Raw genomic sequence first — 12,750 nt, 5'->3', positions numbered from 1 at the left:
GTCGGACACCACTGCCAAAGTTGTGAGGGGTGAGAAGCTGGACGTTTAAGCTGCTGCTGTACAACAGCTCTCCCTGTTGGATGTCCAGAGCAAGAAGTCAGTGAAGCTGGAGGGGGAAAAGAGTAGTTGGTGGGCTGTATAAAACCAAGGAACTTTTCTCGTTAAAAAAATGTGGTCCTTTGAAGGCAGAAATCACCTCCAAAAGTAGGCGAACACCTATTACATTATTAGCACAAAACCTTACAAACCAGAGATACGGACCACCTGCAGACAAGCTGCTGCCCCTCTCAGTTCCTGTTTCATATTTTCAGCCCTACAGATGTTTTGCATACACTCGGGGATTTAAAAAATCTAGTGAATAATCTGTGGGAGATGGATTGTCAAAGCGCTCTCAGCCTTCTGGTCAGTGTTTGCTTTTTCTGAACATAGAGATCTTGCCCTTTGTGGGGGTTGTAACAGCCATCGTCTCTCCTGAATAACTCTCTCCTATTGCAGCCAAAGTTTAAAAGTTTCCGTAGTTTGCCCGAAGTAGAAAATGCCAGATCTCTTCACGAAGCAACCCCTAGTTCTCCAGCAAACGCATTTTTGCTATCAAATCTTCCATTTCTGTGTAAGCCCTTCAGAACGTGCTATCCCAGAATCTGCATCTGATAACTGTTTCCAAGTGGTGACTGGAAAATTGCTTCTGCAGCCCTTTTTCTTGATAATTGCAAGAATAACCTGAGCTCTTCCTGACTGTAACGATTGAAGTGTAAGCTGTCTGTTACCAGTATTTCTGTCTTCAACACACAACAAAAATCGAGTAATAGATTTTAGTGATATTTTTGTTGCTTACGTTATTATTGTTATTCTTATTGCTATTTTAAAGGCAATTCAGCAACAGAGCTCATCAGAAACTGAAGGAGAAGGAGGAAATACAGCAGATGCCAGCAGTGAGGAGGAAGGTGATCGGGTAGAAGAGGATGGAAAAGGAAAAAGAAAGAATGAAAAAGCAGGCTCAAAACGGAAAAAATCCTACACTTCAAAGGTTACCTTCTGAGTTTTTCCATTGTTACCCATGTGCATTTATAACTAGAATACTGTCCAACTCATGGCAATCTGCTCTTCCTTCTTCAGCATTTTGATTCCAGAAGCATAACGATGGTGTCCAAGCGGGCAAAGAGGCTATTACTTAAAGCGGGCTCTTGCTTTGTAGACAGCCCTGGTGAGACAGCAGTTGAAATAGTCTGCCCTATTGTAGTGGCCACCCTTTGAGAAGGAAGTTAAAGTATGGGAAAGAGTTCAGAAGGGCTGAAAAGAAAATCCATGCAAAGATGGATTGATAGGTTTGATCATCTTAGATAGGTATTTCCCCATAAAGAGTGAAAAAAAAAAAAAAAAGCATTAGAAGTGTGCCTCCTGGGAAACATGAGTTCAGGTTTGGTTCCTGTCCGTGAGAGTTCAAGCTTCCCTCTCCTATCTCCAGGATGAGTACCCCAGATGCCATGCTCAAAGATATGGTAGTGTCAGCTGTGCTCAGCTTCTCCTGTTTTAGCTGAGTGTAAAATACTTCAGTGCAGGATACAGAATGGGAGGGAGGAAGAACTGATTCATTAAGCGGGGAGTAGGGCACTCCATTGGTAGATAAAAGACCTGCACTGTAGTACCTACCTGGCCTGTTGATATCTGAGTAACAGTGTGTGTGAGGAGGCTAAGAGCAATGTGTCTCAGACTGTCTCATAATGGCTGGTGAAGATAATCACCCATGTAGTGACAACTTTGGGTTCAGATACGTTACTCACTTGTCACCTGGCTGAAAGGGAGCAACATTATAGTCACTTCCTCTATGTGTGCCTCCAGGTCTGTACTTTGCTTAAAAAATTGTGGGAAGTGTGGTAGTCCTGTTCATTCACATTCATGTTATTCTTTTCTGAAAGTGAAGACCGAATGAAATTAAAAGATGCAAGCAAACAATGTGATCCAGGCTCAATTTGGGGGAGAGCAGGAGTTTTTGTGGTTCATCCACTGAACAAAACGTATTAAGTAATTTCACCCCCATTGTGTGTTTTACATTAGAAATTCAGGTCTGGTCTACTATCTTCTTTCCAGAAGACTCTGGGCAAACAGAGGATTAGGAAAATGGTGGCTTAATGCCACAATTTATCCTTTTGTACTGTAGAATTGCATAACATAAAGGGAGCAGAAAAGATGTATTGGTTCCACATGGCTTTAATGTTAATATATTAAAGCTGACAGCACTAAAAAAAAGTATGGAAAGCAGCTCTGCTAATGTTATTCTCATTTTACATCTCTGTGTTTAATCAAAACTTTTGTCAAGCTGGCACCATCTGTTTCATTAACTAGCAAAACCTACAGGTGACCCAACACTAATACCCATCTCCTATTACTGTGCCTGTCTTACAGTCAGTTGTGCTGCCAACCTGTCTTCCACACAGAATTTCTCCTTTTGCTTCCCCGATGGTGGTAACTCCAACTGCTTCACCTGAAAAACACTTTTCACCCCACATCTCCTCCCCAGTATTCACCTTGAACAGGGAACCACATGATCAGACAGCCTTTCCATATACATTTCAAAAGTGTCTTTCTGTGACTGAAGCTCAGTTTTTACTTTTTAATTTTGTTGTTGATCATTTTAGAAATCCTCCAAGCAGTCACGGAAATCTCCTGGAGATGAAGATGATAAGGACTGCAAAGAGGAAGAAAATAAGAGCAGCTCTGATGCTGGGGACGCAGGCAATGACACAAGAAACACTTCTTCAGATTTGCAGAAAACCAGTGAAGGGGTAATGTTCGTTAATATAATTCACTTCTCATGCAGTTTCCCACTGGGGGGCTTTGGAGGGACAGGGGAAAGGTGTTGCATTGCAGTGACCTGTGTGTACCATGGGTGACCTTTGTACATTGCATTTCAGTGCTCAGAATGTGTCTAGAACAGAAACATGGGACTAGTTCCTGCAGTGGTACACATTTTGTTCTAGAGAAACAGCTGAATGAGAAAAGATACTGTAAGCATTATTTTTATTTCAACACTTGCATGAATGTCAGCTGAGAGGAGCTACTGAAAACCATGAGCTGGAATGATGCAAAACTGATGTGAGAGCAGAATCACACTGTTTGTGTAATGCATTTTGGCTCACTAAACAGTGGGAGCCTGCTTATCCTTTCACAGTTGTTTAAAATTTGTGCAGTCCCGCTGACTTCTGTGGAGTTCATGAGGGTTCACAAGCACTTTACGGCCTCTGCGTGGTGCAGCGTTTAGGGCAGGTCCTGCTTGGGATATGACCTTCCAAGGAGGGGATACACAGTCTGCTCCAGAGCAGGTTCATGTGATCTCCTTGTATGTTTGTGTCAGTTGTGTGTTCGTATCAATATTGTTTTGTTGTGACCACAACAGCACAGAGGAAGGCTGCAGAGCAGGACAGTTGGCATGGGAGTTGGTTAATCGTCAGCCACCTTTGACAAGCACTACTATTTCTGTGCCTTTGGAGCAGCACAAGCCTCCCTCCTCCGGCACTTCCAGCTCCAGAACCAGTCCTTGTGCAGTGCCTGTGCCAAGGCTCTGCCTCGTGGCCAGCAGCGGGGCTGGGCTGTCACAGGAGCTGCTGAGTGACACGAATCCCCAGGTGTGAGAGGGACCCAGCCAGCACGGGCTCTCGTCTGACATGGCCGAGGTGCATGCTCAGCCCTTTCTCACAAAACACAACCTCTGGGGAGCTGCTGTTGTCTCCTGCTGAAAGAGTCCTCCCAGAGCTTCCTTTCCCCTTGTCTCTCTGTGGCACAGTGTGTGTGTTTTGTGGCTCTTTGCCCTATAAAGACTGATATATGGCTCAGGAGGGTAACGTGCCCTGGGCCTCTCCCATTCACTCTGAACAAGGTGTTGGCTTGAGCCAGAGATGGATGGAAGGAGCCACTGAGCCTGACTGTGCCTTCCCAGCACCTCACCCACAGAACTGGAGAGCCTGGGGCTGATGAGTGTGGCGAAGGTGCAGTGCATGTGTTACCCACATTCTGGCTAGTGAACCCCATGATGCTTTCGTGCCTTCAAATAGGTATTGGAGTGAGAAAACAGGCCATAAGGTCCATCTGAGATGGCAGGAGGTTCAGGAGGGCCTGCTTTGTTTCCTGTGTTTGTAGCAGTGACGGGATATGCCTGTGAACTTCAGGCATGCTCTCCATGTAAGGACCAAATGCTTACTGAGTTATGTCAGTCGCAGACTAAGTGGCTAAAAAGTCACATAGGACATTGGCATTGTGACCGGTGACATTCTTATGGCTCTTCTGTCTCTATGTGACATGCTGGTAACCACTGGGAGGTGAAGTCCAGCATGCCAGAACATCATGGTGCTATTCAGCATTTTCAGGATTGCAGATATTTTAGCCTCTGGGATGAAATACCATCAACAGTCTGTGTCCTTCCTGCCAGCACCAGCTCCACAGAAATACTCACTGAACATTGTCATACCCATGTGAGGAGTTGGCTCTGCCCTGACTTCTGCAGCCCCCGCGCTCGGGCTTGACCTCACACTTCAACCACCAGTCTTTAACTGGATCTTGGGTGCTTTTAACATTATAGGAAAGGTGGAATTTTAGTTGCATGTACTGAAGAGAGATGGTCTTAAGGGCAGCTTGAGATAAAAGCACTGATAAGTTTGTAGAAATTCACATCCTGATCCAAATATTTCACCTTGGGCATTTCTGCCGCAGAATCAGCATTTCACATGTAAACCCTCTGCAGGTTCCTTTTGAGGTTTTGTCAGTAGCGCAGTTCTCTTTTAGGACCAGGAGGGGACACTCTACCTCCTGGCGTCCTCAAAGCCAGACCAGGTGTCTTTTTTACAAGGTATGCCTTCAGCAGGCACAAGGCACTCAGGAAAGAGTAATCAGATTTATTTTTTCAGTTGGTGTTAAACAGCCAGTCACACAGTGTGTGCCTAGATGACCTCCTGGGCTATGGGGCCAGCTGTCCTGCAGCCATGTTCTGCTGGACATCCAGACTGGGACTCTGCTGCAGGGTGTTGAGCTCCTCCAGCCCACGCACCTGGACTTTTCTTCTATGGAAAGAAAGATCAAAAAGATCAACACCTGCCTGCAGAGTTAGGATATGGTCCTCTTGTTCACGCATGTGAATTCAGAAGGATGTCTAGGTCTGCTAAAACACCATCATAGATGAGATTATGGTCTCTTTAGAATCCTTTAGCTTGTGAGAAGAGCCTTGGACCAAGAACACGCAATCTGAGGAAGGTGGGCTTCCTCCTCCCCAGGGTGCAGCACAGTAGCTGCATCTCCACCACTTCATCTTCCTGTGAGGCCAGCCCGGCTCAGGACAGTTCTCTGGGTTGTCTGGCCATGAGATGGCGCCAAGAGCCTACCAAAAAGAACACTGGGGGCAAACCTGAGCCCTCCCCGGGAGGTTGGGGGCTGCATGAGACTCACGCCAGAAGAGTTTCTTTCAAAATAACTTGTGGAAAGGTACCAAGAAGGCAAAGAGACTAGAAAAACGAGTTCAGAGCCCTAATCTCAAGGATAAGCATGTTTCGTTCCCCTGGTTTTTGCACTGTGACCAGCTGCTTACAAGGTGCCTGGTCGTGGAGGCCAGGAAGGGCTGTGGAAGGCAGGTGGGCAGAAGACAGCAAGCAAAGCCACCCTACTTGTAGTGCTCCCCTCTGACTGTGTCCTGCAGAGCTTTGGCTCTTGTGCTCTGCACCTCCTGGGTCTCTGACCACATAAAAGTTGTCTGAAGGACATAAGCAACGTTTCTCTTACTACTACTGCTGATAATGAGGTAGTGATTATGTTTTATAATGCCTGGACTGCAGGCTGAAGACACATCTCCCCTCATGATCAGAGGGAACCTTGCCTTTTAATCACACTCTTACCCTCAGCATTATGGGGATCTTCTTGAAGGGTTAATGGCTGAAATCAATTGATTGCGGGAGCATCTTCACCTATCTTGTTTAATGAAATTTCTAACCTCCAGGTGGTAGAGGAAAGCTTGAAAATGTGAAGTGATGGCTTCCTAAAGACTCAAAACCCAGAGCAAATAAAAGTACTTCCAAAGCTATGATATTTTTTCAGACAATTTCATACTGTTCAAGGGCTCAACTTGTGATTTTTTTTTTTATCCCTGGGGTTGAGAAAGCTGCTTTCCTTTCTTATCTCCATCCCTTAGTTTCTCAACTATTCTTGAGGCACTCTCAACAGAAGACACATCAGCTTTCTCAGACTCAGCCACAGTTTGCAATTGTGTCCTCCCACTACCTGTTTCTTAGACTCTTTCCCTCACTGTTGCCCTGTGGCTGATTCCTTCCCCAGCAAGATGCAAAGCCTGAACCTCAGGGTTTTATTATCTAATTTTAATTAACTACTAATTTATTAGCTAAGACAGCCCATCCCAGAGTTTGCTCAAGTGAAGAGTCACAGAACCCCTCCATGACAATCTCTGCTATTCAATACTAAAATGTTTTGGCTTTCTCAAAATACCACATAAACAGAGTATTCCAGGGGAAATGTATTCATGGCTCTGTGTTGTTTACTTTCTATGGTACAAAATTAGATCATAAATCAGCGAATTCATGGCAGCAGATTTACATTCCACATTTAAATCTCCAGTGACTTATGTGTTTGATTCTTGGCTGGCATAACTCTGAATCTTTATAACTGAGCACCTAAGTCGCTTTTTACTTTTACTCTCTGGATACCCACATAATGACGTTTGAAAGCTGGCCCAGTCCCTGCCCTATTAGAGGCTGTTTGAATGTTAAGGTCAGCACTCAGGGTATGTGGCAACTCTTTCTTTTGGTATTTATTATTTTAGTTACAGTCAGGACTTTGTGTTGGTAAATGAGGCATTCTCTTTGTGTACAGATGCATGTGGTTGCCTTTCAGGAGGTGAATGATTTAACTGAGTCTTTGAAAAATAATAGGTTTGTTGGAAATGAAATAGCTTTTTTTTTGCTCCTGGTACAGCCCGAACATTGGAGTGGGGTAAAGGACTGTGATCTTTTTACTCACACTGACAATCAGTTACTAACATGGGAGTCAGTGGATCTATTTGTGGAGGTGACTGCTTGCCAGCATGAATAAGGGGATCAAAATCTGGTCCAAAATTACTGCCATCTGATACTATTGCAATTGAGAGAACATATTTAAAACGGCCTGTGTCCAGGACATATTTTTTGTTGTAATGTTCTTGTGGGGTAGCAACAATTCCAGTTACTGCTGTGAAAGACAAGTGTTATGGCCAAACTGGCTGGAGAAAGGTTCATTGTGTCCTTCTGATGCGGTTTTGAGATGTTTGGTTCCTTTGCTCTTCCTTCTTTACTTCTCAAGAATAGCACTGATTGTTCTGCATAACAGGTTTGGGGTTTTATCGACATCAAGGGCATAGCATTTAGGGCTCTATTCATTGTAAAAGCATTTATGTGGGCATTTTTCCAGAAAATGAAAACAGGGTATGCATTTCTATCTGATTTTTTTTTTTTTTTGCAATTTGAGGTAAGTTAAAATCTGCCCCTCCAAAAAGATAACATTTGTAAAAATGTGTTTAACTCTTGTGTAGTAAAAATTTCTATGTGAAAATCAAATATTGGCACACTCTGTGGTGTAAAGAGGTGTGCTGTCTGCTGCCTCCCCGTAGCTCAGGATAACAGCACTGCTAAGTAAGGCAATGGGACATAACTCAGGAGAAACATACACGTCTGGATGTAAACTGAGATTAAAGTAGCCTGTATAGATGAAATACACTCCTTGCATCTCTTTGCACATTGAAACCTTTTAACCATTTTGACCTCAAACCAATATGGAATAGCAATTATCATACAGAGCAAGTAAATAATTCTCCTTCTGCCCATCCAGCAAGGGCTTTTAAATTACAGGATGGCTGAGTCGGTTGCCAGACACCATTGAGGAAGGAATTTTCAGTGCCAGAAAAAACAAAGCAATTTGTGGGTTTAGTTTTATTCCCCGCTCTCCGTGTTCTCTGTCCTTCAATTTTATTGATGGCTGAAATTTTTTTCCCTCGAATCAGTCAGATTCTGTGTTGTTCCTTTTGTGTGCAGTAGTGTTGGTCAGGGCGGCACACGTACTGCGTCTTACAGCAAAGCTGAGAGATTTGTTCAAACAAAGATGAAGGGAGGTGATCTGTTTCTGAGGAGCCGTGAAACCATGGAGACGATGGAAACTGCTCAGCTCTGCCGCATCCTGGTTCGGCTGCAGGAGCCTGGCAGTGCGAGAGCTGCCTGGGGAGGGGAGGGAGCCCGGCTCCCTGGGCACCAGGGGCTGCCTGCCTCTGGGGAGAAGAAACCTGCCGAATTCTGCGGCACCTGGAGGGCACCGTGTGTGTCATGCTGGCTGGTAGCACTGAAATTCAAAATCCTTGAGGATGATTTGCATACCTGGCTCTTTGTTGTCACCTCCTGTGCCACGCTGTGGCCCAACGGACTTGTCTGTGAGACAGTGAGGAGTGGGAGTATTAACGTTCCCAGCAGCCCACAGGAAAACACCCAGTCTCCTGGCCTTAGTCCAGAGGGATAATTGTTGTCCATAAGTGCAAAGGTTTCATGCTCCAAAAGGACAGCTTTCTCTGCTGGATCCAAGAGTGGTACCGCAGCGACCGACTGTTCCACCACCCGCCCTGCCTGTCAGTGCAGGGTACCAGCTGTCATTAAGAACTTTAGCAGAAGACATGGTCCAATTGACTAATCATTTGTAGTTGTTTCATTGGGTGTCTGCACTACCCTTTGAAGGGAAAGAAACAGCAGCAAACACCTCCAAGCCACATCTCCAAAGCATCTCTAAATACAATCTCATTGACTCCTGAAGAGGAGGAAGGTCCATGGAAGTGCATTGCTCTGGATGAGCAGTTCATGGTTACACCTTCTGGGGGGAGGCAGGGCCCCAGCAGTTCCTGTAAGGCATCGTGACAGGCAGGAGCCCCCTTATCATGTGTCGTTAGTCAGGACATACCAGGACCTCCCACACAGAAAGTGCAGCTTTCCATTACTGATGGTTTGCAAACCCCTTGCTGTAGGAGAGAAGAACCACCCTGAGCAAACACAGCACAGCAACCAGGCTGGGGTCCCAGGCTGCTCAGTGGGCACTTGTCTTACCCTCTTGGATAGGGAAGCATAGTCCAGTACAGCCAAGGCATCACACACAGCGTGAATGATGGGCCAGAGGGGGAGAGAGCTGGGGCAGCAAACTGCTGGTGCGGGGATGTTAAAATGCCTTCTTTTCATCTTCTCCTCCAGATCCTGTGTAAAATGAACATTCTGTCATCCCAGTGGATTTAACTTGTAACACACACACGACTTACTCCTTGATGTTGATTTTTTTTCATAAATGATCTCACCAAATACAGTACTAATTCCTTTGTAGTGCTTGTGTGTTGTATTTCTTCCCGTCCATCAGGGTGTGGGCGGACAAGCATTTGTGCTCTGAATTCTCTACAAAGGGGAAGGGATGCCTCACTTAGGGTTAGGCAGTCGTGTAGCACAGCGTGTCATCACGTTGCTGGACAATAGCAGTGTGTCCCTGTGCCTGTAGATGAGTTTTGCTTTCTCTGTTTAATATGGAGAAACCCAGACTCGGAGACACTTGCCGTGATGCCACAAGGACAGTCTGATCCTGCTCCCACTAATGTCAGTGGAAGCAAGAGCTGACCTTGACTCAGCCATGAAGTGGGAGTTTCTTCCTTCTCTGTCATCACCTTACAGTGGACTCCAAACCAGACTGCTCCCTTTTCAGAAGCAACATTCATTTGCGTTAGCCATGAACTGTTTATCTTTCCTCATCCTTGCTGAGTGTTGGTGTGTCTGCACGGAAGGGTGCAGGGATACAGCAGTGCCACGGCTCTCGCAGGAAGCCTATGGCTGATTTAGGGTCGGGGAAAAATGCAAAGTTTGGTTGTGTGTGAAGTACCCGACAAGATTCATAATTGGGGAAAAGGAAAAACAACCCACATACATGACTGAAGCTGCCTATTTGAATAAAGCCCTAAATGTTTACTTTTGAACCGTGTTCTTTAGTATTTTGTAGTGGTATGCTTATTCGATGTAAGCAGTTTTCTCTAGAAAAAAAATTCTGTTTGAAGAGATGAGGTGGTTACTTGTACCTGTGACTTTGAAGTGCGGGAATAAGACATTAATTATGTCAAGTATAATGCAACATGCTTTTTCTTACATTAAATGTGATTTTTTTTCTCTCTTTCTCTCTCTTTCAGACTTAACCAACATAATGACTGCTGAATATTAAGGGAAAACACAAGAAGGTTACATGTTTGGTTGTCTAATATTCTTGGATTTGATATGAGTCACCACATCTGTTCATTAGTATCATCAACAGCATCCCAGTTTGTATGCACATTATTCACATTCCTATCTCTTGTGTTTGCAGAAATGACATTTTACCCTTTTTTCTAAGGGTTACTTTTTGATTTTCATATTATTTGGTTGCATGAAGTTGCCCTTTACCAGTGGCTGAGGTTTATGAAGATATCGCATACTTGAACATGTTTTAGATTCCTTTTCTGGACAGAAAAGGTGTAACTCCAAATTATATCATCCTAAATCAGCATTTTTTTAAAAACAAGTAAATCTTAGAAATTAGTCCCCTCCATACAATACTACAATATCTTCCACATACAAACATAATTTTAAATTTCCCTATATCCATACTTTCTTGATTTTTAATCAGTTTACAACATAAAAGAAAAATTCTTCAGTTGAGATCACCGCCAAGTTCAATAATGTAATAAAATACCTTTCCTTATTAGAAGTACCTAGCTAGTTATACTCTTAATACTTCTCAAAATCATGATGTAATGTACACTATCTGACTTAGTTCCTATATGTGGAGTTAGTGAAAGTCTTTTTGTGTTTCTTTAGATTAATACAAGGATTTTTTCCAATGCCAACACAATTTGAAATCATTCATTTGGATGCTTTCCATTTTTAAGCTTACTGTGATATAGAACCCTATGGGAAACCAAAAGAAAACATCAATTTTAAATAATGAAAGGCTTAAAAAAGGATGCTGTCATTCTGGCTTTTTTTTCCTTTTGGAAATAGAACTAGACTAGTAAGTAAGCATTCCAAATCCATTATTCTGTGTACATTATTGTTGCTATTGTGATAATAGAGATTTTTATTTATTTTTATGCCAGCTTTTATTGTGAAAACATATTTAGTCTGGTTTTATCAATCCTTGTTATGCTTGTCCTTGGAACATCTTTTGCGTATTCAAGGTTTGTAGTTGACGAGTTTACTGTAAAAAACTAAAAAAAAAACCACAACAAAAAAACAAAAAAGAAAACAAAAAAGAAAACAAAAAAATGTATTGTTTTTACAGAATAAATTTATTGGAATGTGTATTGGGAGTAAGGTTTGAGGTTGTAAGCAACTAAGTTAGCGTCATATTTGGCTTCATACGTGTAATAATGTGAGGTATTAATGTAAGTCAAGTATTAAAGCAAAACATTCTGTTAACATGAGTTGACCATAATAGATACAAGTGCAGGTGAGATCTTTATTTTTTCTGTACTTTGCCTTTTCTGGATAACAGGAGGTTATTAAATTCACCTTGAATGTATTCAAAGTTTCTTTAAAAACATTAGCAGTAACACGGGAGGCTCAAACACCTGTGTGTGAGCCAGCATGTCCTACCACAGCCCAACAGCTCCGGGTCTGGTTTCCTGGGAGGACGCACGGGACGGAGCGGTCCCCAGTTCTAGCGTACGTGGAGGGAGCCCACTCCGGGGAGAGCGGGTGCTGGCAGAAATCATTGCTGAGCTCCTTTTTGCCAGGAGGCATTGACCGAGATGCGCTGGGGTTGCTTTGGGGCTGCCCCTTTGGCTGGAGGTGTAAAACCCTGGGTCCTCTCTGGTGCACCCCCAGAGCGTGACAGCATCCAGGTCCTGTGCTCCCAGAGTCCCCGTCTGCGGGGCGCCACGTGCATGCGCATGAGCTGATGCTTTCTTGTCACCCATCAGGTTTAAAAAGAAAATTAAAATTCTCTACATCGAAACAGCCAAAAGTCAACATCCCCAAATAAAAAGTGTTTCCAGTTAAAACACGACAGCTAATTTCATTTGTGAGAAAGGCACTAAATGTACTGCTTGTAGTATAAATACACATAGAAGTCATAGAAAGAGTTGTAATCGCAAACGGAAACATAAAACTACACAGACCACGGTCGTTGTATTTGCTGCTACCTGTTTATGACCCCACAGCGTTAGCAAAAGCAGCTGCAGAGAAAAATATGGCCAGACCCCCTCCTGTCGGAGAAGGCGGCTGCGGCGTAAGGCCGGGCTGAGGGAGGGGACAAGCCCCCCGGGTCAGACGTGCCAGTGAGCACAGGCTGAACCTCAGGCCATGAGCAGTCCTTGCAGAAGGGAATCCTTCAAAGAATTAACGAAACTATATCATTTGCTTATCATATCTGGAGTCTTACCGTTAAGAGTTGATTGCTTCTTTAAAAATTTCTTGGGCTTTTTAACAAGGCTGACCCACAAGACATACTTTTTGACAAATAAAACATGTGCATGTGACAGAGTTATGTATGTTAATTTTTCACACTTCAAAATATTGACCTTCACGTTCCGCAGTAGCTCTGGACAGGGATTGCTAGCACTGACGCTCCTCAGTGTGCGGAGGCTAAACACTGACATCATTATTATTATTTAACTTCATGCAGTATTTCTAAAACCGTCAAAGCAGCTTACTTAAAAATAACTATGTGAACCAGCAACTCCAC

The 12,750-nt window shown here is 43.7% G+C and overlaps 1 protein-coding gene across 1 annotated transcript in view; it reads left to right on the top strand.

Moving 5' to 3' along the window:
• The window catches only part of LOC106889383 (hepatoma-derived growth factor-related protein 3), a 65,283-nt gene extending 53,097 nt beyond the window's left edge, over positions 1-12,186 (top strand). Inside the window, exons 5-7 of the mRNA XM_014944307.1 lie at positions 869-1,027; positions 2,637-2,783; positions 10,220-12,186. Of these exons, the coding sequence (XP_014799793.1) occupies positions 869-1,027; positions 2,637-2,783; positions 10,220-10,225 (312 nt within the window). The 3' untranslated portion in view covers positions 10,226-12,186. The remainder of the gene's footprint in view (positions 1-868; positions 1,028-2,636; positions 2,784-10,219) is intronic.
• The last annotated feature ends 564 nt before the right edge of the window (positions 12,187-12,750 follow it).

This window comes from Calidris pugnax, unplaced genomic scaffold, assembly GCF_001431845.1.
Source record: "Calidris pugnax isolate Ruff unplaced genomic scaffold, ASM143184v1 scaffold70, whole genome shotgun sequence".
Taxonomy (NCBI): domain Eukaryota; kingdom Metazoa; phylum Chordata; class Aves; order Charadriiformes; family Scolopacidae; genus Calidris; species Calidris pugnax.
The sequence above is the reverse complement of the archived record's forward strand: the minus strand, read 5'-3'. Positions and strand labels throughout refer to the sequence as shown.